Below are 27,324 nucleotides of genomic sequence, written 5' to 3'. Positions count from 1 at the left end.
GAAGGAGCCCAAGGAAATGTCAGGGTTCAGAGCAGAATGAAGAACAAGTCAAACACTTCCCTTGGGATGACCCACAGGGCTCAGGCCCTGCCTATCAAGCAGGGGAGAGGCAGCCCCACCCCACCCCCGCCATCCCACACACTTCAGAATACTACGATACTTTTGTCATTATCTTCCTAATTATCAATATTTGTTTAATTTACTTTGCATATGACTCAGAAAGAAATCTAAAATCTCAGACCCAGAGAAAAACTTGTAGAAACTGACTGCCGTGGTGGCTCATGCCTTTAAGTCCCAACACTTGGAAAGCAGAGGCTGGGGGGATCTCTGAGAGTTCAAGGCCATTTATGAAAGGTCGCACAGAACAAAACATTGTTCCAAAAGCCCAAGTGGATTTCTTTGCAGAGCCAAAGTATCCTCTCCCTGAACTTTCCTCTTCCCTAAGAGCAGTGGTTCTCAGTCTTTCTAATGCTGCAACCCTTTAATACAGTTCCTCATGCTATGGTGACCCCAACCATAAAATTATTTTCATTACTACTTTATATCCATAATTTTGCTGCTGTTGACCCCTCAAAGCAGTCTTGATGCACAGGTTGAAAATTGCTGCCTTAGATCCTATCAAATAAACTTCCCCATGCATACATCCTCCCCAGCCTCTCAGGATGCATTTGCAGAGCCAGCCTGGGCTCATGGTAACAGCAAGATCAGCAACTTGTTTATGAGAACCGTTGAGATGCTGCTGTGTGCCAAGCCGTGAATAGAACATTCTGCTTCTGTTATCTCATTTGTACTCCCAGCAACCCAGTAGGCAAGATCACTCCAAGTAAGAAGTGCAGAAACTGAGAACCAGAAACCTTAGGGTATTTACCTAAAGACACACAGCTAGTAAGTAGCCTGGTTAGAATTTGAACTCAGATCTTCCTCACCTCAAAGTTCTCCTGTACACTTGAGGTCACCCAAATTTGTTTGTCTGATTTCATTAAGGGCATCCAAGCTGAGAGGGAGCTCACTGACTGACAGGGAATGAAATATTGCCTACCAGAAAGAGGATTCATTGCAGGATATTTGATCATGCTGTGAACCCCAAGATTATGTTATTTACTGGAAAAATCTGTTTCTAGTTGTGGTGTGGCTCAGCCTTAGCACACCTTTAATCCTTCTGGCTGGAATACAGACATGCCCTTAGTACACACCTTTAATCCCAAACAATGAAGGTAAAGTTAGTTTGTAGAAGGACGCACCTATGTTTGAAAGTGATGTCTAATTGAATGGCAGACGAAGTGACAAATCAGAAAAAGATTTGACAGACTAGAATACGCCCAACTCATGAGGAGAGGAAAGGGAAGCTACTAGAGGGAGCAGGAGGAGGAGAGAGTGGAGAGAGAGAGAGAGAGAGAGAGAGAGAGAGAGAGAGAGAGAGAAAGCAGTTTTACTGGGACAGCTGTACAGAGGCAGGTTGCAGAGAGAGAAACACTAGACACAGGCAAACACAGAATGAGCTAGAGAACGAGAAGGAGCCAGAAGAATAGAACAGATTCCAATGTTAGTATGAGACTTAGCAGAGCAATTCAAGAGAAACAGAGAAGCCAGATTGAATCCATCAGCGAGGAGAGGAGTTTGAACCAAAACAGCTGAAATGAATAGCCAACCAGAGTTCAAAAGGAGCTAGAAAGGGTGAGTGTATTTAACAGCAAGTCTAAGAGGCTGAAAACGTTCTAGGCCTAGATAAGACTTACAAAAGCTAGAAGCTTCCAGGACTAGACCTGGGTTAGCAGACTAAGGCAGTAAGCCTCCAAGACGACAATTACATCAGGTGAATAAGATACAATTTCAAGGATTGATGTTGACCACAAATCCCCAAGGCTCTACCTCTCTAGCCTCACAGAACCCAAGCACGAAGGGATTATAGCAGTGTAGATGAAGTCACCATGTCAGAACCTTGCCAGGCATCATTGGTTCCCCAGAACAGCAGGAGAGTAGTAGATCTCTAGAAGCAACTGGAGAGCCCAATCGGAGTCTTTCCTTCCCTCCTTCTTTCCCTCCATCCCTCCCACCTTTTCCCTCTCCTTCCCTCAGGAAACCTGGCTTTATTCACCAGAATAACTGAGCCAAAAGCATGGATGGGAAGAAGGACCCCAGTGGCCTCTCCCCATCCCACCAAGAGGAGGGAAAGGACCATCTTAGCTCTCATCTAACCTTCCTAGAGCTGTCTCAGAAGGCAGAAGAAAGATGGGGGACGGGGATAAAAAGAAGAAATGGAGAAGAAACCCTTCTACAGCAATTCTATCTACAAGAGAAATATCTAGACCAGTAGTTCAACCTGTGGGTCACAACCCCTTTGGGGGTCACATATCAGATATCCTGCATATCAGATATTTATATTATGATTCATAACAGTAGCAAAATTACAGCTATGAAGTAGCAACTTACCTAGATCTAGAATGCAGCACGAAGCAAGGAGCTTTCCCACATGTATGTACATATGTGATTGCATTGTGTAGTACAGCAACTATGTTCCTGTGCAGGACTAGTGTACATGTGTGGATTGTGAGGTTGTGGGGCCATGTAGATTAACACACATGCACATGTGTATGCAGATACCATCTTGGAACTAGACATGTAACATCAAAGATAAGTGCCTATGTGGAGCATGGCTGTGAATGTGTGTGCACTGGGCTCATATGTATACATGAAGAGAAGTGTACATTCAGCTGCACAATGTATTTTGATCTCAGTTAACGTTGTCCACCTGACATAGCTGAGAGTCTTCTGAGAACAGAGCATTGATGGATAAATTGCCTACATCGGTTTGGTCTTTGGCCATGTCTGTGAGAAGGGGACTCTTGATTGATAGAAGAGGCCCAGTCCACTATGGGTAGCACCAACCCTAGGCATCCCTGGTCTGTACAATAAAGTTAGCTAATCATGAGCTTGTGAGCAAGTAAGCAAACAGCATTCTCCCTGGTGTTCTGTTCAAGTCCCTGCCTAGAGTTCCTGTCATGACTTCCCTCAATGATGGACTGTGGCCTGGAAGTCTAAGCTGAAATAAACCCTTTCTTCCCCTAAGTTGATTATGATCAAAGTGTTCTATCACAGTACAGAAAAAAACTAGATACTCTGCCACCATGAAACACCTCTGAGTGTGGTTCCCTCTGTGTCTCAGAGTGGATCACAGGCTCACATAGAGCACTGGACATGAAAGTCTTCTGCAGTTGCTACAGAAGTACAAGATATCATCAACCACTGAGCTATCGACCAAGGAATCCAACATAGAAACACAAAAAGATAGCTTTCTGCTTGTTTTTGTTTGCTGTCTTGGCTCTATCCTTGTGTTCTTAACTCCCCACTCACAGCCCTAGGGGTGCTAAGTGTGACATTGAGTTCTAGGGCTGTGGCTCCGTTCAACTTCTCTTAGGCTAGACCTTCCCAGGGTGAGGAATCCAGCATGTATGTCTTCAATCAACAAAAGATCATTTCTTCCTCATCCAGAGTCTGTGGTAGACCAGAAGGCTCTCTGGGGCTCTGGTCCTCAGGTACCAAGCTCAACACTCTGTTTCCATATCAACACATATAGCCAGGGAAGGTGTGATGTATGGCAAGGCTGCACACTGCTGTATTCCTCAGCAAAATGTCATAGAGCAGGCTGCCCAAGCATTAGTGATTGACCCAATTTGTCAACTGTAACAGAATTTGTAACAATTCTGGAGACTACAATCCAAGGTCAAGGTGCCATCAGAGTTAGTTTCTAGTGAGACAGAGCTACGTTCTGCCGTGTCATTTCAGGTCTTCTTCCCTCCAAAAAGTGAGGGGACAGGAAATGAAAGAGAGAGATACAAAAGAGGGCAGAAAGGGGGCTATAGGAAGACGAGAAGATAGGAGAGAGGAGAAGAAAGGGAAAGGGGAAGATAAGAGAGGAGAGAGGGACCTGGTGTCTCTTCCACCCTTTTAAAAGCTTTATTGTATTTGGGTTTTTTTGTTGTTGTTTAATGATTGTGTGTGTTCACACACATGTGCCACATTGCACGGGTGAAAGTCAGAGGACATTTTTTAACAATAGATTCTCTTCTCCCTCTCCCACCTTTATGTAGTCTCCAAGAATTGAACACAAATCATTAGACTTAGGCAGCAAAGGACTTACCCAATGAGCCATCCTTTCAGTCCATCTTATTCTTTTGAGACAGAGACTTTCACTAACCCTGGAGTTCACCAGTTCTGCTAGACTGGCTGGCCAGCAAGCCCCAGGGATCGCCTGTCTCCAAACCCTCGCGCTGTGCATACCACCACACCCGACACTCTATGTGGGTGCTGGGAATTAAACTTAAGTCCTTGTACTTATGCAGCAAGCACCTCCTCCACTGAGCGATCCTCCACCAAGCGATCTCTCCAGCTCCGGGTGCACCTTTTGAAAATATTTTGAGAGATATTGTTATCCGGCCCCCTTATAGTGAAGCCTTCGTCACCTGCTTGCCCGCAGTGGCGATCATTTCTCTTCATTCTTCATACAGGATATTATTAAGCTTCTTATCATCGCCAAATCTGATTTTCAAAATGGTACTTTGCTGTCACTTTTAATTTGCACTCTCAAGTCTCAGCAAATCTGAGTCTCCTGTATAGTGATTGAATATTTTGAATAATATACAGATTTCTCTCTGTGTGTCTCTCTGTCTCTCTGTGTCTCTCTCTGTACCTCTGTCTCTCTGTGTGTCTCTCTGTCTCTCTGTCTCTGTGTGTGTCTCTCTGTCTCTCTGTCTCTGTGTGTCTCTCTATGTGTGTCTCTCTGTATCTGTCTCTCTATGTGTCTCTCTGTCTGTCTCTCTGTTGCTGTCTGTATGTGTGTGTGTGTGCATGTGTGTTCATGCATACATACCCTATCACTCTCTGCCTTATTCTTTTGAGACAAGTTCTCTCATTGAACCTGGAGTTGGCCATTTTCCAATAAGGCTGGCCAGCAAATCCCAGGGACTCTCCTGTTCCCATCTGCAACTGGACTAGGGTTGCAGGCATGCATGTCCACACCTGGATTCTTATGCATGTGTCGTGGACTCGAAATTAGGTCTTCATGCTTGTGCAGCATTGAGTATTCTTACTTGCAGAGCCTTGGATTTCTTTCTTTTTTTCATCTGTAACTTTCTAATCTACTTTGTCTAGATTTCTGTGAGTATTTATTTCTTGGTTGCTTAACTCGTTCTTTTGCTGTTGAGTAGCAAGGACTTCAATACCTTTGGTGTATGTTTTGTTTTGTGTTTTTTAAGACAGAGTCTTATGTATTTTAGGCTGCCCTCTAATTCCTAACTAAGATGGCCTTAAGCTCCTGATCCCCCTGCCTCCATCTCCAAAGTGCCAGGATTACAAGATTAGGCCACCACAACTTGTTCCTAACACCATTTTGAAAGAAGCCACTGTTTGGTTTTGGTTTTGATTTTGACACAGGGTCTCACTATGCAACCAGTTCTCCCCTGGAACGTGCTAAGTAGACCAACCTGGCTTTGAACTCACAAATATCCTCCTATCTCTGCCTTCCTCGGTGGTAGGATTAAAAGTATATGTGTCACCATGCACAGGCTTTTCCACTAGCTTGAAATACTGTCTTTCTCATAAATTGAATTCTACCTACACAATTCCTAGCCTCATGTCTCCCTCCTTCTCCTTCTCCTGTCTTGTCTCTACAGCAGTACCACACCTTAAATCACTGTGAAACTCCATAGTCATGTCTGGTAAAGTCCTCTCTTGTTCTCTTACAAGAGCCATCCTGTCTGTTGAAACTCCAAAACATCCTATTTTTGCTTCTATATACACTACATTCTTTATGGTAATAGAAAGGACATAGGAACAAATATCTAGGAAAAGGAATTGAGATGGGAGGAGGGGGGGTCAAGGTTCACAAGGTGACAAAAGAGAGCAAAGCATAAAGCCAGGAGGAAAGCACAAGTTGGATGTGAGGCCTCTAGGGTGTTTCAGAGGTTCTACAGACAGGATGGGTCTTCCAGGAACTTTGTCTCTGGGACATCTAGTCAATCAGTGAGAGTTACCAGGGAGAGAAGGGCTACGCGACTCTTTCACGCTCTTTAATATTGGAGGATGGGAGGAAGCAGTGAGCAGGGACATGGCTCTGGGAAGTTCTGCAGGCCTTGTACTTCTCTATGTCCTCCCAGCACGGTGAGGATCTGGGCCTTGATATTCATAGAGTCCTTGACGAGGCTGATCCTGAGCTCTGTGAGGAGAGAGCTCTTTCAGTCAACGAACTTGAGAACTTCAGCCAGTTTCAACTCCAGGAAAAAGTCATATCCCAGAGACACATGGATATGTGAAAGATCTGGGACCGCTGTGTCAATGAAGAAGTTACAGCCCAAATCCACGTGCACATATAACTCTGAGTAAATAGGTTCCTGGAATGACTCAATGACATTTCTCAGGTGAAGGTATAAGAACAGCTGTCATATGCCTAAGTCTCAATGGTCCAGTGCCTTCTGCAAGTCTCACTGCAAAACATCACTGATAAAGGCCTCGACCACAGCACCTTCTCACCTGTAGTACCTAAGGCCCATTGTTTGGGGGTCATCACCACGATGGGCTCCGCCAGCACCCAAGCTCAGTCAGTGCCTCATATTTTATAATTTTGTTTTGTTTTTTAGTTTTATTTATTGATATTATTAATTAATACAACAGTATTAGCAACTACGTCTACATAACATATAATTATAACTATATAACATTAATAATAACCATAGCAACAATATTGCTGCATATTGATTGTATAAATTATTGGATCTTGCTGTTATATCATTCAGCACTCACACAGAATGCTTTCATGAAGTCTAATTCCCTCCAAATGAACTTCAGATCAACATTTTTAATTGTATGAAAAGCCCTTCCAATTCTAACTAGGATGTCACTGAGTTCACGGAAGCTCACAGGGAAGTAATCGACATCTTCCCAATGTTTTCCAAACATGATGCATCCTTTGCATTTATAGAGGCACTCAACACTCCACCGATGACAGAGAGAAGGCAGAGGCCATTAGATTCTGCAACAGGCAGAAAAGGAGTCTGCGGGCAGTCTTAGAAGCATTTTCTCATGGCTTGCTCTCAGTCAGTGACTGAAGAGGAAGCCACAGCCAGGAGTTTCTGACAGCCCAGAGTATATAGCTCTCCATCGAACCGAATTCAAGGAGACTCCACTCAACCATATAATCTAAAATAGACTGAAGTGGAGAGACCAGACTGGCAAGTGATTCCAGTTTACAATGGAGCTTGCTCGTAGGCTCACAAAGGCAATGGGGCTTGCTCGTAGGCTCACAAAGGAACTCTCTTGCCACTGCCCACATACTAAGATCCTCAAGCAACTATTACTTTTGGCAATCACAAAACCAGAATAAAGAGAAATAAACTATCTTAGAAATTTTATCCAGGTTCAAAAGGTACCTAAAATACATGTTTCCTGACTACCCTTTTCCTTTTGACAAGCCCTTTTCCTGTGACAAGATGAGATGACTCAGTGGTTAAAAGCACTGACTGATCTTGTAGAGGACCCGGGTTAACTTCCCAACACCCACATGACAGCTCACAACTGCCTACAGGAAATCCTATGCCCTTTTCTAGCCTCTGTGGACACTAGGCACACATGTGATGTACATGAACTCATGCAAACCACACACACATACACATGAAAATAAATAAAAAAAACTTTAAAAATAGAGACAGTAGGTAAGATACTTGTGAAATCAGGGTGACTTGCTTACACCCAGCACCTACAGAAAAAGATGAGTGGGGCTCACCTATGGTCCTAGTGTCATGCAGGAAATGGGAGGATCTCTAGGACTTGTTGGCCAACTAGTTGGGTCCCAGTAAGTTCTGTCTCAAAAATAAAAATAAAGTGGTATGATGGTTTGTATATTCTTGATCCAGGGAGTGGCACTGTTGGGAGGTGTGGCCTTATTAGAGTAAGTATGGCCTTGTGGGCTTGGGCTTTAAAACCCTTGTCCTAGCTGCCTGAAGGCCAGTAACCTCATAACAGCCTTCAGATGAAGATGTTGAACTCTCAGCTCTGCCTGCACCATGCCTGCCTAGATGCTGCCATATTCCCGCCTTGTTAATAATGGACTGAACCTCTGAACCTGTAAGCCAGCCCCAATTAAATGTTGTCCTTTATAAGACTTGTCTCGGTCGTGGTGCCTGTTCACAGCAGTAAAACCCTAACTAAGACAGGCGGAGAGCAACCAAGGAAAACATAAGATGCTGGTCTCAGGCTTCCTCATATATGGACTCACATGTGTAGATGTACATGCATATATACACATGAGCATGTACACACATATATTCACTGTGAACATAGATTAGCCAGTGCTCATCAGGACATGGAGACCCTGCCTCTCAAATGATGCTGTATTACTGTCAAATCCTGCTCCACGACCTTCCTTTTCTTGTACTTCAGAATTATTTCAACATGTCTACAAATTCATCCTGTAAATGAGATGCACTACAATACATCTGGGTTCTACTTATTAAATTAAAACACACGCCTAAGGGGCAGAGGGTGTAGCTCGGTTGATAGCGTGCTTGTCTGGCGTGCATGACATCTGGAATTCAATCCCCTGTGCCACATACAATCAGACACAGTGGCTCACAAATATAAGGCCAGCACTCTAGAGGTAAAGACAGAAGGATCAATAGTTCAAGGTCATCCTCAGCTACATAGTGAGTTTGAGGCCAGCCTGGGCTACATGAGACCCTGAGGTTGGGTCTCACTGAGGCTATTCCTGTGCATCTCACTTATTAGTCTCTCAGAGAGTGGCTTTTTTTTTCTACTCTGAATGTATCACCCCATTCTCTCCCAATCTGCAAAGAAATGTACATTTAGAGGATCTAATGGGATCTATGACACTTGATACTCCTCTGTTATTGTTTATGGAATACTTTATCTGACTTTTTTGAGATAGAAGGTCTTCAGGTAGGCAATAGAGCTGGAATATATGTAGACCAGGTTGGCCTCACACTCGCAGAGAGCCACCTACCTCTGCCCGCCAGGTGCTGGGGTTAAATGTGTGTGCCACCACATCTGGCGCCATCTGACATGTTGACAGTCTTTTCCATAGTAACCCAGAAAGGGCCTTTTGGGGTTGTGTCTATTTGGAGACTCTTATCTCACTGCCTTGTTTGTTTGATTGTTTGTGGGAGGGGCAGAGCACCACAGCATTTCGGTGACGGTCAGAGGACAGCTTGCAGAAGTCAGACTTTTCCCTTCCACTGTGTGGGTCCTGAAATCAAACTTAGGTCATCAGGCTACGGGGCAAGTAGCTTTATTCTTGGAGACATCTCATGCTTGGAGACTTTAAAAAAAATTTTTTTCACCTTATCTTCTGTGTATGGTGTTTTTGTGTATCATGTATATCTGTGTACCATGTGAATGCCTGATTCTCATAGAGCAGTGGTTCTCAACCCCTTTGGGCATTGAATGATCCTTTCACAAGGGTTGCCTAAGACCATCAGGAAACACAGATATTTACGTCATGATTTATAACATTAACAATATTGCAGTTATGAAGTAGCAATGAAAAGATATTTTTATGATTGGGGTCCTATGGCATGAGGAATGGTGTTAAAGGATTAAAGCATTAGGAAGGTTGAGAACCTCTGTCATAGAGACCAAAAGAAATTGTCAGATCCCCTGTGACTGGAGTTACTAAAGGTTGCGATCTGCCATTTTGGTGCTGGGAATCAAGCCCAAGTCCTCTGGAAGAGCAGCCAGTGCTCTTAACCTCTAAGCCATCTCTCCAACCCCAACAAATATATGTATTTTTATTATTTGAGTTACATGCATGTGTGCCTGTTTGTGTGGGTCTGTGCACATGAGCACAAATATCTTCAGAGACCAAAGGCATTCGATCCCTTGGGACTTACTTGACTTTCAGTCAGTAGTGAGCCGCCCAACATGGGAGATGAGAACTGAACTCTGGCCCTCTGTGAGAGCAGTATACACTCTTAACCTCAGAGCCATATCTCCAGCCCCTTATTTAGAGACTTTTTTTAATATTTTGATTTCTATGACTGCTCTATCTGCATGTACACCTGCATGCCAGAAGAGGGCATCAGATCCCATTACAGATGGTTGTGAGCCACCATGTGGTTGTTGAGAATTGAACTCAGGACCTCTGAAAGAGCAGCCTGTGCTCTTAACAGCTGAGCCACCCCCCACTCCTTTAGAGACTTTTGAGCTTCATAGATCTAGAAGTTCACACCTCTCTCAAGATCTGGTAAGCTTTAGCTGCTATTACACTAACAGATTTCCTGAACCTTCCAGAATGCCCACGATGCAAATTTCTGTTTATTAACTTTCTCTCCTAAGTCCTGTCATCCCTTTGTTCTTTTTTTGTTGTTGTTGTTCTTTTTTTCCGGAGCTGGGGACCGAACCCAGGGCCTTGCGCTTCCTAGGCAAGTGCTCTACCACTGAGCTAAATCCCCAACCCCCATCCCTTTGTTCTTGTACCTTAGTTCTGTGCTGAGTTTGTTTCCCATGACCGCACCTTCTCTTTGCTGACTCTTCCACACCATCTCCCACATACTGAATTATCTTCCTGAGTTGGACACATGACCTATGTTCCCTTTCACAACACTGTATCCCACTCCCCCTCCCCTAGGTCATTGTTTTGAATTCCTTTTCTTTGGTGACAATAGCTAGAGCCTCACTGTGCTTGTGACACCTGCTCTGTCCTCATTGTATCCCCTTACGAACGTCCTGTCTCTGCTCAGCACATTCTTTCAGTCTTTGCGTGAGCATCTGAGCATCTTGGAGGACAGCCATACCTGCCAGCTCCATGAAGAAGCCTTCTGTAGAGACTGTCATAGGGAAGGTACTGAGGTGTTGGTTGGTTGGTTGGGATGCTCAGGCCTCAGTTGTGGGTCACCTCACTAATGTGACTCCCTCAAGAGTAACTCAGTTGGAGCTCAGTTGATGAAGTGTCCGAAGCCCCGGCTTCCATCTCCAGAAGCACGTAAACCAGCTACGGTGTACATGCCTGCAATCCCAGTGCTCAGGGGTAGAGGCAGAAAGACAGAAGTCCACAGTAATCCTCAGCTATGCAGTCCATTAGAGACAAGCCTGAACTACATGATTTTGTCCCAAAAGAGCATTAAGAGTAACTGAGATCAGCAAGTTATACAAGGCCCTGGGCTCCAGATGATTAGGGGATTTGCAGCTGTACTGGGGATGGGGGCTGCTAGCCTAGCTGGACCTCTGAAGCTGGATACACACACTGACAGGTTCCACAGTCTTAGGCTGGTGTTAGTGCTGGGCTGGACACCCGTCCATTGAAACCACGGCACCACATGGGCTTAGGTTCCAAGGTCACAAGTATACTCTTGGGCCTGGCCAGCATCATCTGTGGGAGCATAAAGCTGGTGATGCCTTGGGAATGAAAAAGGTGTTTTTGCAATGGAGGATACACTGAAGTGGTGGCTCCATTTTCAAGGTGATGGTGGAACATATAACAACTCAAGCCCGAGGGACCGAAGCACACACTATAGGAGCCCCCTCCCCAGAGGCTATGCTGCTGCATGGACTCCCGAAGCTCCCTAAACCAGCCTCAAAGCTGAGGCCTGTGGGACTCCCCTCTGGCTAGGAGCAACTTCAAGAGTTCAGCTGACCTTTACCCTGCATCCTGACCTTCTTCTGGCTCAAAGCTAACCCTGGCTGGGAAGCCAAGGTCACTGATTGGTGGGCTTGGTTGCCTCTCTAGACTGTCATCCTGAGTCTCTATGGCTCTCAAGACTAATATTTCTCCCCTGCTAAATTCTAGTGTTCCCCCCTTACAAAAGCAAATATAGATTTGGTCTTGGTCCTTCTTAGTAGAAGAGAATACTGGGCACTTCTGCCTTTAGGGAGTGGGCAGTGTCATACACGGGCACACATGGAGGAGAATGTGCTCACCAGTGTGAGTGCCTGTGAGATCCAGATGTCAACACTAGGTGTCTTCTTCTATTCCTACCCACTTTTTTTTTTTTTTTTTTTTTGAGACAGGGTCTCAGTGATGCTGTGGCTTTCCGCTTTTTTTTTTTTTTTTTTTTTTTTTTCCGGAGCTGGGGACCAAACCAGGGCCTTGTGCTTTCCACCACTGAGCTAAATCCCCAACCCTAGTGGCTTTCCATTTCAATTAGACTTGCTAGCCAGTGAGTCTCCAGACTCTTTCTGTCTCTGCCCCTCCATTCCTTAGGTTGTAGATGTATACCACAGTGACAGGCTTTTACACGGATGCTGGGGATCCTGATTCAAGTCTTCGTGCTTGCAAAACAAGCACCCTGCCTACTGCGCAAACTCCCTGGCCTCCCTTCAGCCTTTGTAGTGATTTCCTTTTCAAGTGGTGCATCTCACCCCTGTGGGTCACAGACTCAAGGTCAACACCGGAGCTTCCGTCTGTACCCCTCAACAGCCTCTTACAAATCCACCTATATTTCCTTTTGTTTCTTTTATCTTTGTTTGGTTTTTGTGTTGTTGTTGTTGTTGTTGTTGTTGTTGTTGTTGTTGTTGTTGTTGTTTCAAAGGTTTCTCTGTGTAGCCCTGGCTGTCCTGGAAAGCTCTCTGTGGACCAAGCTGGCCTTGAGCTCAGAGATCCACCTGCCTCTGCTTCCTGAGTGCTGGGATTAAAAGTGTGTCCGGCACTCCACGCTTATTTTCAGTCTTCCAAACTAGAGTCCTCCTAACTCTGACACTGTGACACAGCTCAGCAGGGTCTAGATAGATTCTGCATATTGTATTCCTTCCTTCATTTCTGACATAGAGCTTTTCTTTTAAAAGTACCTTCATTTTATATTGAGTAACATTTTAAAATATTGAGCAGAATATTTAATATTTAAATAGCAAATAATTAATTTTAAAACACTTTAAAATGTTTTAACATAATAATCAATATTGAAAATAGACTTAATATAAAGTTGATGGAACTTGGCTTTAAAAATGTTTTGGGTAAAATAAATGAAATCTTTAAAAAAAAAAATCTTTAAAAAAGGAGGATGAAGGCTTAGTGGTGAAGAGCACTGACTGCTCTTCCAGAGGTCCTTAGTTCAATTCCCAGCAACCACATGGTGGCTCACAACCATCTGTAAAGGGGTTAGATGACCTCTTCTGGTGTGTCTGAAGACAGCTACAGTGTACTCACATACATAAAATAAGTAAAAATTCTAAAAAGAATTTGACCTCTGCTTTAAGCCAATGAATTTGTGTCCTCCCTGTGAGAAGGATATCATGGGGCCCCAAGTGCTTGGATGATAGATAAAAGGTTTAGATACATAATTTGTATAAAGTTCTAATGGATATTCAGCATCCAATCAAAGCAGATGCTGTCAGCATTTTTATATGATGTTCGAAGTCATACTGAGATTTCTCGATCCCATAAAGGCAAAGCGGGATCCTTAGCTTCACTTATCCAAACCACCCTCTTGGCTCCTGTGTGCAAAGCTAACTCTTAGCGTGTGATATCCAGCTGGGGAGGAAGATAAAGTTCATATAAGGTGTCTGGACAGGGGACAGCACAGGCGCAACAGTGAGATGTGCCTCTAACGCTCTTGACTGAAAACTATCAAGACCCCAAGAAAGAATGGAGTTAACTCCACCAGCTCTGGACAGAGGGAAGGCACACAGTGGACCACGTTCTTCAGCCAATCAGAAAGTGGCCACTGAGAGAGCTGGGACAGAAGCTTCCTGTCTTTTGCCCTCTGTGACATTTCCATGCTATACCTGATGCACTGAGTGGTCAGGAACTTGAAGAGAGCCAGGTTAAATGCTTCAACAGCGCTAACTTACTGGGTTCAAATCTCAGCTTTGCCGCTTACTGGAACCAAGTTCCCCTGACCTGAGACAGCTTCTAAAGTTACACAACACAGAGTAGGAAAAGAAGTGAGGTGGAAGTCAAAATGACATGTGTCTTAGTTACTTCCTCATTGCTGTGATAAAATACTCTGACAGAAACGTCTTAAAGGAGACAGGGTCTATTCTGCCTCACAATTCAAAAGTGCAGTCTACTATGGTGGGTGAATCAGGGCAATAAGAGCTTGAAGCAGCTATTCACAATATAACCACAGTCAAGAAGCAGAAAGGGGACTGCAGAGACGGCTCTGTGGTTAAGACAACTCAACTGGTCTTACAGAGGAACCATGAATTGGTTCTCAGCACCCACATGGCAGCTCACAACCTTCTGTAACTCCAGTTCCAAATAGTCTGGCGCCCTCTGCTGGCCTCCATGGGTTCTGCACATATGTGGTGTATATACAGATGCACAGGCACACGCACATACACATAATCAAAAACAAATACTTTTAAGCAGAGAGCAGTGGATGCAAGCTGGAGTTAAGCTCCTTTTCATCCAGAGGCCCATCTCTCAAATGATTCTAGATTGTGTCCCATTGACAATTAACATAAAAGCCTTGCCTCAGTCATGGAATTGCTTTGCATCCTGGGAAATCTATTTAGCTTTCCTGGACCATGTGTATGTAATATCTAGTTGAGACTAAAGTCACCACAGCTCTTTCTAGCAGAAACGCATGTGTTCAAACGGTGGCAATGATTTTTATTAATTAATTAATTTCTTTACTTTATAACCTGGCCACAGTTTCCCCTCCTTCTTCTCTTCCCAGTCCTCCCCCATCCCCATCTCTGGTCCCTCCCTAATCCACTCTTCCTCTGTTTCTCCTCAGAGAAGGGGAGGCCTCCCATGGTTATCAACAGTCTTGGCATGCATATCAAGTTGCAGTAAGACTAGGCACATCCTATCCTATTGAGGCTAGATGAGGCAGCCCTGTAGGAGGAAAGGGTCCCAAAGGCGGGTGACAGTCAGCCACAGCTCCTGCTCCCGCTGCTGTGAGTGATGGAGATGATTTTTAAAGATATCCAGGAGCTAGGCATGTTTCTCGGTGGTTAAGAGCACTTCCCAGACTTCGTGTTTCTTTGTTCCACGGACAGTGTCCTTTGCTGTGCAGGAGCCTTGTGACTTAAGTTTGTTGGTTCTTTCTGTTTCCTGTGCTTTTGGAGTTGCCCGAAAACCCACAGACTCTAGTAGTTTAAAGTCTAAGGGTTTGCATTAAGGCCTCTTACCTATTTTAAGATAGTTTTCTGAACAGGGTGACAGCCTTCTACTCTGGATGTCCAGTTTTCCCCTGCACTCTCTGTCGATGAAGTTGTCTTTTCTCCGGTGTCTGCTGCTGGCACCTTTACTAAGGAGCAGTAGAATGAAGATGCTGGATTTATTTCCCGTGCCATATTCCACCTCACGGATCTGAGCATCTGCTCTTGTGCCCGTATCACAGCATCTTTAACTACTGCTCAGCAGGATGTCTTGAAGCCAGGTTCCATTACTCTCCAATTTTGCCCTTTCCACTCAAGATTGTTTGGGCTTTTGTGCTTCCGTGTGGATTTGAGGATTATTTCTCTGTCCCTGTGAAGATTACCTTGTGTCTGTGAATGCTTCCGGTGGTGGGAGTCTTTAACAATGGCTCTTTCAGTCTGTGAACGCGGAAGCTCCTTCTGCCTTCCCATATATTTTCTTATTGAGTTGTGTCATTTTCATCGAAGAGGTCTTTCACATCCTGAGTTGAGTGCATTCCTGGAACCAGAATGGGGGCAGGAGTTGTATATGAGACAGAGTCTCATGTAGCCCAGACTGTCCTCAAAATCCATGTTTCCAAAAGTTACCTTGAAATTCTTTGTTTTTTTTATAATTTACTTATTTCGTGTGTATGAATACATATATGCACAGGCATGTCTATGTACCACATGCATGCAGAGCCCTAGGAAGTCAGAAGAGAGCATCAGACCCCCTGTAACTAGAGTTAAAGACAGTTGCATCCCACCATCCAGGTTTTGGGAGTCCTCTACATGGGCAGCAAGTGCTCTGAACTGCTGAGCCATCTCTCCATCCCTAACTTTGAACTTCCGATCCTCCTGCCTCTGTCTCTTAGTGTTGAAGATACAGGTGTGCCCCCACCACACCAGGTTTATATAGTGCTGAAAATGGAGGCCAGAACTTGGTGTATGCTGGTCAAGCAATCTGCTGGGTTACTTCCCAGCTCCTAGGGTTTTGTGTTTTGATTCACTTGTGAATAGGATGCTGTGCTGGATTGGTTTGGTTTGTTTGTTTGTTTGTTTGTTTGTTTGTTTTCTCAGCAAAGATCCTACTATTTGACTGAGTTCATGCACCACCTCCAATAGCCTTTGTTGGAGTCTTAGGTATTTTTGTGTATAGAATCGTATCAACTGCAAACTGGGACAATTGGACCCTACTTCATATGCCTTAAACTTCTCTCTCTTGTTTTTTTCTCTTACCTAATAAGAGAATGAATCATCAGACAAATCAGGTTCAAACTCCAGCCACTTCCACCCCTCAACCCTTCTTTATCAACCCTCTGATCTGAGCATACTTACCTCCTTCTTTGTCTTTGAAATCAGGTTGAGGGCCGAGGAGGTGGCTCAGTCCACACAGTGCTTGTCTTACAAATGTGGATCTGAGTACAGTCCCCAGAATACGCATTTTTTTTAAACTCATTCACTTTATGTATATGTGTACACTGTCACTGTCTTCAGACACACCAGAAGAGAGAGACACCATCAGATCCCATTACAAATGGTTGTGAGCCACCATGTGGTTGCTGGGAATTGAACTCAGGACCTCTGGAAGAGCAGTCAGTGCTCTTAACCACTGAGCCATCTCTCCAGCCCCAGAATACACATTTTAAAAGCAAGAGACAGGTGAATCCCCAGGACTCACTGGTAAGCCAGCCTAACCTACTTGCCAAGTTCCAGACAAATAAGAGACCCTGTCTCAAAGACTGGAAGAGGGACAGAGAGAAGAGAGAAAAACAGAGGGGAGGAGAGAGAGAGAGAGAGAGAGAGAGAGAGAGAGAGAGAGAGAGAGAGAGAAGGAGGGGGGAGAGACACAGAGACACAGAGAAAGAGGCAGAGGAAGGGAGAGAGGAAGAAAGGAGAGAGGGGGAGAGGGAGGAGAGACACAGAGCAAACAGGAGATGACTGACTTCCACACACAGTTGCACTTGCGTACACACACTATACTTGTTTCTTTTCTGTCACTGTGATAAAACAACCTGACGAGAAACAACTTAAGGGAGAAAACTTTGTCTTGGCTCACAGTTCTAGAGATCTATCACAGCGGGAAAGGCACGGTGGCAAGGGCAGGAAGCTGGGTGGTAGCATTACATCGCCCTCAGCAGAGAGGACAGGCAGTGAAGCCAGGCTATAAAGCCTCACTTCCTCCAGCAAGGCCCCACTTCCACACTCTTCCCAGAGAGCATCACCAGCTGCGGCCGAGGTGTTCAACCCTTGAACCTGTGAGGGGATGTTCGTCATTCAAACAATCACACACGTGCACCCGTGAACACATACACCAATACGTACACGTACTGTTTAAAGATCAGGTCGGAAAATACTTATGTCACAGGATTATTCTCAGAATCAAAAACAAAAAGGCTTAGACACGATGCCTGGCTCACGGTAGGTCGGTCCTCCATAAGGGGAAGCTGTTATTTTGCTAGGTTGAGTGAGCATGAATGCACCTGCCTACCCAGCTCTCTCTGTGCTGGGTTTGTCAGTATGAGACTCCTTTTACCCCTGACTCTCCTCCTTCTAACCTTAAACAGCCTGAAGCTCTGGCCCCATCCCTCATGGCTGCTGTAAGGGTTCGCACGTCACCTCTGTCCTCACACACTGCTGGCGCCTTTCCCAGCTAAGCAGACACCACGCAGTTACTGTCCTTATCTCGGCACGAGAGCTGCTCTGAGACGCTGGCTTCAGGAGGAAAGACCAGCTGAATGGGCGTCTCAGGGGCTTCCTTCCGATCTGTGGTTCGAGGCCTGCGTCTGACAACAGTTTGTCAGTACATCTTAAGACCCCTGAGACTCTGGGCTCCAGCAGTGGATATTTCTGACCACAGTTTGCCTTGTGTACCAGATAATCTGAGTTCTGCGAGGACAGAAAACCTTCCACTTCCTCCCCTTCTGTTTCTGCTTCTGCCCACTGGCCTGCCTGTGTCCAATGCAGCCCGGCCAGTGTTAAGAGTCAATCTGAGTTTCGCAAAGGAAAACTTATTGAGAGCAAAAAGCTAAGACTTCGAAATGTGCACAGGGGCTTGCAAGATGGCTCTGATAATAAAGGCAAGCGCCTCAAAGCCTCACAGACTGAGTTGGGGCCCCGGAACCTACATAGTAGAAGGAGAGGACCAACTCCTGAAAGTCGTTGTCTAGCCTCAACACCCATGCCATAGCACATGCACACACATATCAACACATACATACCCGAAAACTAATAAAGTATTGTTTGTTTTCTAAAAGGTGCATGGCTACAAGTACAGTGTCATACATTTATAATCTAACACCCAAGAGGCTGGGGCAGGAGGATGAGAGTTTGAGGACAGCCTGGGCTACACATTAAAAAAAAAAAAAAGGAGCTGAGAGATGGCTCAGCAGTTAAGAGCACTGACTGCTCTTCCAGAGGTCCTGAGTTCAATTCCCAGCAACCACATGGTGGCTCACAACCATCTGGAATGGGATCTGATGCCCTCTTCTGGTGTGTCTGAAGACAGTGACAGTGTAGTCACATACTTTAAATAAATAAATCTTTAAAAAAAAATAGGAACCTAAGGTTGCTTCTTCCATCCATCCCTTACTCCTGTGTCTCTTTCTTCTGACAACAGGGAGAGGGCCTCTTGCCTTCCAAATCTCCTTTCCAAAAACACACTCTCGAAAGCTCTGAGGTCTTTCCTGTTCAAGCATTTTGAGCTTCCTTTTTCTCCACAATTCTGAATTTAGAGGAGCTTATTAGGTGTTAGAATGTTAAATTAGACACCATAAGGAAGGAAAGAAGGGGAAATCCAACTATATGACAGATAGGAAGCCTTCAAATGTGTGTAAGATGGGCGGATGGGTAGATGGACGGACAGACAGATGGACAGACAGACAGATAGATGGATGGATGGGTGGGTGGGTAGATGGATGGATAGATGGGTGAGTTAATGTCTTTCCTTGGTCCTATAAACAAAGCAACTGGTTGTCCAATTACCAGAAATCAGAGTGTCGGTGGTCGAGTTGATACTGAAAATAGTTGACTGACACCTCTGAATGCCCCCACCTTGGGGATTTGAACTGCCTTTGAGAAGTAGAACCATAAGTCCTAGGTTAGAGAATCCCACTGTGGCCTCTCTGAACCCCTGAACTTTCAAGCACTGCACATGTGTCAGACACTAAGCTAGCAAAGTGTAGGGCTCAGAAACCACAACAGCACCGACTCTCAGCCCATCACACCAGCCATTTCCATCCCTTCTGAGCCGCATTTCCCACAACTCTTTACCAACCCCAGGAGGAAAGTGCCATGGTGGGAACCTATCTGGGAAACAGAGTCCAGGAGGAGCCATGGGGAGAAGTCAGGAGCCAGAGAAGCTGTCAGGAGCCTGAGGCCAGTGGCCGGAGATGATGTCAGGCATCAGGAACCCTACAATATGCTGTCTGAGTCTCTCGCCCTGACTCTCATTAGTCCTTTTATAATGAGATCCTGTGGGGCCTGTTTCCTTCTTTCGAACGATGCACCTTTCTCTTTGTTTACATGCACTACTTCTGCAGGAAGGAAACAGTAAGACATGAAAGTAGGTGAGGACCATTAGGGACGGCAGAGAAGATGTGGGGAACCAAGAATTCACCATCATTCTTCCCAATTGCTGCCAATCATGCTAGGGGGAGAAGCTACTCTCAGGGAGGAAGAACTCAGATCAGGGTTTCTAAGGATCCCATCCTTCTGGGGGTTCAGCAAGAAAGCTAGGGATATCTGCTGCTTCCAGCTCCTAAAGAGGGCTGGACTTAAGCTGAGGTCAGAGGATTTGCCAGGCAACAAGGACAGAGCATCCAAAGCAAGAGCAGACTTCCTCCATCCAAATCAAGTGCTCACCAGAGGGCTGTTCCACACCATCCCAGCCCCACATGCCCCCACCCATGAGCCCTGTTTTTGGACACGTGCCTCAGCCTTTTCAAGCACATTTCTCCCCATGGCTGTGGGGATCTGGGTGTTTGCTTCCAGAGCATCTGTGAGAAGTGAATGTGTGTGGCAGTATGGAAAGTGTTTTAAGAGATGTCACTTCCTTTTCTCCCTCGGAGCTACGTGAACAGTCTTGACGTGTCACTAGCAGGAACATCAAAAGTATAGCTGGGATTTGGGGACTGGTGGCTTTTTCCGCCCAACCATTCCTAGCCTGTTCACTTCCAGATGATTTTCCCAGACCCCATCCTAACACACACACTCTCTGAGTAAGCTCTGAGGAGAAGGAGAGGAGGGGCCAACTCCGGAGATGCCACTGCCAATGAAAGACAAACAAAACCCAACATCAGTGAGGTGGCTCTTAAAGGTACTTGCCACCAAGGCTGACAGCCCAAGTTCAAGTCCAGAGTCCTACCTAGTGAAACGAAAGAACTTGCCTCTGACTTCCATGTCTTCACTCATAGGCTACACACACACACACACACACACACACACACACACACACACACACACACACACACACACACACACACACACACACACACACACACACACACACACACACACACACACACACACACACACACACACACACACACACACACACACACACACACACACACACACACACACACACACACACACACACACACACACGGGCGGGGAGGAGGGGGATTTAAACAAATTAAATGTTAATTTTAATTTTTTAAATTTTCATTTGGTATGTATGAATGTCTCACCTAATGTAAGTCTGTGCACATGGGCCCAGGGAGGCTATAAGAGAGTGTCAAATTCTCTGGAACTAGAGTTGGAGATGGTGGTGAGCGTCAATGTAAGCGCTCAGAATGGAACCGGAGTCCTCTGGAAGAACAGCCAGTGCTCCGAGCTGCTGAGCCGTTTCTTCAGCTCCTCAATTTAAAAAAAAAGAAAGAAAGAAAGAAACCTTAAACAACAATATCCAGGCCCAGCGTTCATCATGGGACTCAAAGACCTGCGATTATGAGACTAAATGTCACCTTCTATGGGGCTTGAGGGACAGGCTGCAATTAAATTATAGGAAAATCCTATAAAATGCTTTGGAACGTTTTACGAAGCTATCGATATTTCCACCAGAATGAAGCCCATGGGAGGCAGCGGGCAGGGGTGGAGTGACCATGTGGAGATCATTTGATTCCATTCATCCCTGCCAGTGACGGACCAAGACTAATGAGGGCTCAGACACAGCACCCCAAGAGAAGGCACAGGGTGGCCTCCTTTTTATGGCACCCTCAGGGACAGAGTGATCTCCAGAGTGCGTACAGGGATGTATGAGGGGGAGGGATGCTGGTGGGGTGGGCACATGGGTGTGGGTCTCTCCGTCCTCTTGGACCGTTGGCTGACACAGGGGGTCTGTGAGTACATACAGGGAAGGACCGCACCGGAACCACTCATCAGTAGGCAGATCAGCTTTACTTAGGGTGAATGAAGGCTTAATAAAGGTTTGGGAGACTGAGGGTAGGGACATGCAGGATGGGCAAAGGTCATTGGCTGGGGGCTTAGGGTACCTGGCAAACCTCATCAGCATGCGGGAGCACTCCAGGAATCTCAGGTGCTGGCCGAGCAAGTTTTGTCAGGAGAAAGGAAATTGATCCTATATACTAATTGAGGCTATGCGACATTCCTCAGATGGGCAGGGGAGAGGGGGAGCTTAGAATTCCCAGGGCAAGGTCAGAGAAGGAGAAAACTTGCTAACAAGGGAGTCTCTCATTTTGCACCAAGCTCAGAGGTTATCAGGTCATGGTGGACTTCGACCTTCATTAGCTGAGTTTTCCCACACATGAGAGAGGGTGTGCGTGTGAGTGTGGGTATATGCATGGGTTTGTTTGTGAGCGCGAGCGCCAGCGAGTGTGCATGTGTGTGTGTGTGTGTGTGCATGTGTGTGTGTGTGCATGTGTGTGTGTGTGTGCAAGCACGTGTGTTACTTCTTAAAGGTTGGCATCAAAAGTCAGACTTTGAGTCATTAATCTTGGGGACAGTAATGCCCTTTGGAGACCCCAACACTGATGCTCTGCCCTTTGCCTTGGGAAACAGAAATGCACTACAAGTTCTATCTAGAGTGCTACTGCATTCAAGAACTACAAGTTTACAGTACCTCTCCAGCAAAATGAAAACACTTCTCTCTTTTTGAGTCTTATTTTGTTTTTACATACGTATGTGGGTGGAGTGCAGCTGGTAGACGCCAGAAGAAGGGGTCAAATTGCCCTGAAGTTGGAGTTACAGGTGGTCGTGAGCTGCCAAGTGGGGGCACTGGGAATCGAACCTGGGTCCTCTGGAAGAGCAGTGAGTGCTCTTAACCGATGTGCTCCTCAAGCTCCTAAAAGACATCCTACTGAAATATCTTCTTCTTATGGAATAGTCCTTAGCCGCATCTGCCCAGCTTCCTGACAACTTCTCCAGGCGTAAATGGAAATAGAATGGCCTCTCAGATCCTGTGATCAGCAAGAGCAGTTGAACAAGGCTTCAGCAGGACCTGCCCTGCCCCTACGTGAGCTGCCCGCATCCCAGCACGACCTCAGACTACATAGCTAGAAACGACCTTGAACTTCTCTTTTCACACAGTTTTATTTACACTGTAGAGGAATAAACTGATCATCTCAGTGCATGCCTTTAATCCCAGCACTCGGGAGGCAGAGGCAGGTGGATCTCTGTGAGTTCAAGGCCTGCCTGGTCTACAGAGTGAGTTCCAGGCCAGCCAGGGTCACACAGAGAGATCCAGTCTTAATAAATTAATTAATTAATTAATTAATTAATTAATTAAAAGTGGGGGTTGAGGGGGTACAACAGTGTTCTTTCTTCTGGCCTCCTCAGATCCCAGGCATGCACGTGATACATATACATGTACACATATACTCACATTCAAACACATAAAATAAAAATCCCCTCACCTAAAAATAGAATGTAAATGTAACCAAACGATAAAGAGAAGATAAAAACAGTGGACTGGAGAGACGGCTCAGGAGGTAAAAATGTCTGCCATCAAACCTAAGCGACCTGAGCTCCATCCCCAGGGCCCGCGTGGTAAAAGGGGATAATTAACTCCCCACATTATCCTATGATGCTACACATGTGCTGCACACACGAAAGAAAAGAAAGAAAAAAAGAAAAAGAAAAGAAGAAGGAAAGAAAGAAAGAAAAGAAAGAAAGAAAGAAAGGAAAGAGAAAAAATTTTTAATTTTAAAGAAAAACAGATCTTTTTACATTAGTCTTTGAAATTTATTTTTAATTTGTTTTCGATTTGTCTTTGTTTCTTTGTTGTTTTAGGACAGGATCGTACCCTGCGGTCCTGACCCAGTATTCTCTGTGTAATCCAGGCCGGCCTCAAATTCATGGCGGTACTGCTGCCTCAACCCCGATGCTGGAATTATAGGCATGAGCCACCATGCCCAGCTAAAATCCCTCCAAAATAAAACATTTCTGCTAAAGTTCAGATTTGCATATACTTACCTGAGGAATGGGGGAGGCGACCTTGGTCCCTGGTGCACAGACATGCAGCCACACTCAGTGTCTTCCAGGATAGGCTTTAGGACCCGTGAGCCAGAGATCCTCTCGAGAGCTCATGCCCAGAGCCTAACCCCACCCCCACTGTTGTCTTGGCTGCAGGACTACAGGGTCAACATCTTCCTGAGGCAGCAGTGGAACGACCCCCGTCTCGCCTACAATGAATATCCTGACGACTCTCTGGACCTCGACCCGTCCATGTTGGATTCCATCTGGAAGCCTGACTTGTTCTTTGCCAATGAGAAGGGGGCCCACTTCCACGAGATCACCACGGACAACAAGCTGCTGAGAATCTCCCGGAATGGCAACGTCCTCTACAGCATCAGGTGAGGTCCGGAGCCAACCATAACGCCAGGGAATCCTGGGAATGGGCTTCACCAACAGCAAGGAGAGAGGGTGGGAAAAGGCTTGTGAGGGAAGGTGGAGTTTAAGACACCCTGTGTCTCAACAAAGACAAAATAGACTCAGCCATCATCAGTAGCGAGTGTTGACACACAGCTGTGTTTGACAAGACACAGCATCTTGGTGGCAATTTAAACCATCATGTAAATGGCACAGTCCACAAGGACTCCCTGCTTTGAATTCCACTTACCCTGTATTAGGCCTTGGGAATCAAGCCCTCCCCACTCCTGACTGCATCCTGTAGACACCAACTGCTAATCTTTCAGAGTGTCCTGTGACTCCCACTCTCTGACACACACACACACACACACACACACACACACACACACACACACACACACACACACACACACACACACCTAGTCCCTAATCTCCTTGCCCGGGGCACAGGGACAACGGACAATGGGAATAGAGACATGAGCTCACTCTCAACCATGGCAGCTTGGAAAACAGATGGCGCAGGACACTTTTCGTGTAGTGTATCCTTACATAATTCACGAACTAGGTTTGGTGATCCCCCAGTGTGTACATCAGAGAAGCGAGGGTGTGAAAATGTAGGAAACTTGGCCCGTTGTCCACGGTTCCTGTCAGAGAGTAGGTACTGGCGGGGTACTAGTGTAAGTCCTCTGCCCTCTGGAGCATCAGGAGAGACACAGCTTTCCAGTTGGGTCCCAGGACTTCTGGAGCATCAGAATGGCCACCGGCCACCACTCTCCATCTGCACATCAATACCTGATAATGAATGGCTGTGTTCTGATTTAAAAGAGCTTCAGAGGGCTAAGTGGTGATCTCTTCCCCTCAGGGAAGGGGAAGTCTTATCTCCCACTCAGATAGGAACCTTAAATACACAGGATGGGGCAGGGCAGAAAGTGCAGAGCCTGGGCCGATCCTGACCCTCAGAGACAGCTGGACTCAGACCCCACGAGCTGTCGGGAAGGGACCTGGAACTCTCACCACTGAAGGGCAGCAGAAGCCCTGCTGATTGGGCCCATCCTACCAGCCACATCTAGACGAAGAAGGACATTGAGTCAGCCACCGAGGTCCTGGTGAGCTGCTGGAGGGAGGGTCACCTCTGCCTGAGATTCACTGCTGCCAGGACAGTTTCATGTCTCCGGAAAACCAAGTCCTAGTGCAAGCTGACAGAAGGACGGGTCAGCAGAAAGTGATGGTCCCAAGGACATTCAGCATCTGGAAATTAACCCGTCCTGACAGCTGCCCCACTTCAGAGCTTTTATCTTCCGAAATGGGCCAGCTGGTTTTCCCTTCACTGCCCCTCCCCGCCCCTTCTCTGCCTCCCTTCTCTTCCCTCCTCCTCCCCCTACCCCTCCTGCTTCTGTTCTGCCCTTAGAGCAGAGTACACGCACCAGAGGTACGAGCTGGGAAGGGAAGTTCACAAGGGGCCGGGTGCGCAGGTGAGGTGGCAGTAGCTATGTTCTGTGGAGACATCCCCAACTGAGCACCTCAAGGAGGAGGGACTGGCCTCGGGACATCAGGGACAGATAGTATGACAGCCAACCCCAGAGCCAATGGACTCAGCATGCAAAAGCTAGATCCATGTGACTTCAACACAGACCCAGCCTGTCCTTTCCTTCGTATGTGTCCCTAACCTGGAGTGGGGGGCACCTGATAGTCTAAAAGCCCTCCATTCCCCTCTGCAGCCAGAGCTCTGGGGTAAGCAAAGACTTCCATAGTTGTTATCACAGCCAGGGCTACCAGCCTGGGATGTTACAGAAGGGCCGACTCCCTCTGGCTCTGGAGTTGAAGCCTTTACAAGGCTGACACCCCAAAATAAATAACTGGCCCACTGCTTCCGCACCCTCCATCCCTGCCTGAACTCACAGATAAGAGTCAGTTGTGTGGAAACAGGTGGGGTGGGGTGGGAACACCGTTCTGAACTCACGTCTGACAGACCCAGTGTGTGAATGGAAGCAACCAAGAACCATGTGCAGAACTTACAGCAGAAGCATGGGAGGACCTGAGTCTGGGGACTCCATGGAAAACCTGAAGGAGAGCGATGGGGGTAGCACCTGGCACCCTAGCAACCTGCTAAAAATGGGTCTGTAGCATCCAAGATGGCTCCAAAACAAAAAACCAGACTGACAACTTTAGGCCACCTCTTTTCTACCACCAAGCCTCCTCTTCCCATCCCAGGAGCTTGGAAAATGTACACACATGTATTCTATAATGGTCCCCTGGTCTCTGGTCCCTACCCTGGAACAATGATTTCAACCATTCAACCCCACCCCTTCTCTTCCCAGAATCACCCTGACGCTGGCCTGCCCCATGGACCTGAAGAATTTCCCGATGGATGTACAGACGTGTATCATGCAACTGGAAAGCTGTGAGTCTGAGTTGCTTTTTTAAGGAGCCAGACTCCTGTTTACCCATTTCCAGGCAGAAACCCCCTAGTCGCTGGACCCCAGGAGAGTACTTTTATAACTCAAAGAGCCAAGTGAGGGGCTTGCATTGAGAACGTACATTAGAAGCATAACTCCCCCACACACCGCCGACTCTGTCTCACTGGGGCACAGGCTTTGTCATCAGCTGCATCCTCCCAGGAGGAGGCACTGTGCCAAGTCCCTGGTGAATGCGCCTGCCAGGAATGAAGAGAGATGGCCAAGGGAAATGACGGTCTGAGGGTGCTCACTTCAGCAGGGGAAGTAGGCCAATGACTGCACAGGTCACTCCAGCCAAGGGGAACGAGCAGAGTATATTGTTGAAAGCAGGAAACAGGGTCAGGGTCAGGCTCTGCCAGTAAAATGCCTGCCACACAAACATCAGAAGCTGAGTTTGGATCCCCAGCACCATGTCAAAGCCAGACACAACTAGGGGTACAGGGATGGGCAGATCTCTGGAACACACGCGCCATCCAACCTAACTGAATCAACCAGCTCTATATTTGGTGAGATACCTTGTCTCAAAAAGAAATAAAGCGGGCACTGGAGAGACGGCTCAGCTGTTAAGAGCACTGGCTGCTCTTCCAGAGGCCCTGTGTTCCCAGCAACCACATGGTGGCTCAACACCCTCGCATAGACATACATGCATGCAAAACACCAATGCATATAAAACATTCTGCTCTTGAAAAAGACTCAAGTTTGGTTCCTAGCACCCATGTCCGTCAGCCTGCAGCCTCCTGAAATCCAGCTCCAAGAAAAACTGACATCTCTGGTCTCTGAGGCCATCTCTGTGGTTGTGGCATGTACAGACACACACACACACACACACACACACACACACACACACACACAATTTAAAAATACAATCAAATCTTTTCTAAAATAAATTAATTAGAGTACAATTGAAGAAGACTTCCGACACCAGCTCTCAGCTTCTGGCCTACACACATGTGTTCTCATATACACACATGTT

General features: G+C 46.3%; 1 protein-coding gene and 1 pseudogene across 3 annotated transcripts in view; one reads left to right on the top strand and one right to left on the bottom strand.

Moving 5' to 3' along the window:
- Glra1 (glycine receptor alpha 1) overlaps window positions 1-27,324 on the top strand; it is a 90,956-nt gene that overhangs the window by 44,546 nt on the left and 19,086 nt on the right. For all 3 annotated transcript variants that reach the window (XM_032912479.1, XM_032912478.1, XM_032912480.1), the window contains exons 4-5: window positions 23,656-23,879; window positions 26,214-26,296. In XM_032912479.1, the coding sequence (XP_032768370.1) occupies window positions 23,656-23,879; window positions 26,214-26,296 (307 nt within the window). The remainder of the gene's footprint in view (window positions 1-23,655; window positions 23,880-26,213; window positions 26,297-27,324) is intronic.
- LOC116909047 lies at window positions 6,066-9,064 on the bottom strand (annotated as a pseudogene).

This window comes from Rattus rattus, chromosome 9 (genome assembly GCF_011064425.1).
Source record: "Rattus rattus isolate New Zealand chromosome 9, Rrattus_CSIRO_v1, whole genome shotgun sequence".
NCBI classification, from domain to species: Eukaryota; Metazoa; Chordata; class Mammalia; order Rodentia; family Muridae; genus Rattus; species Rattus rattus.
Note: the sequence above shows the minus strand (reverse complement) of the source record. Positions and strands in the feature narration are given on the sequence as shown.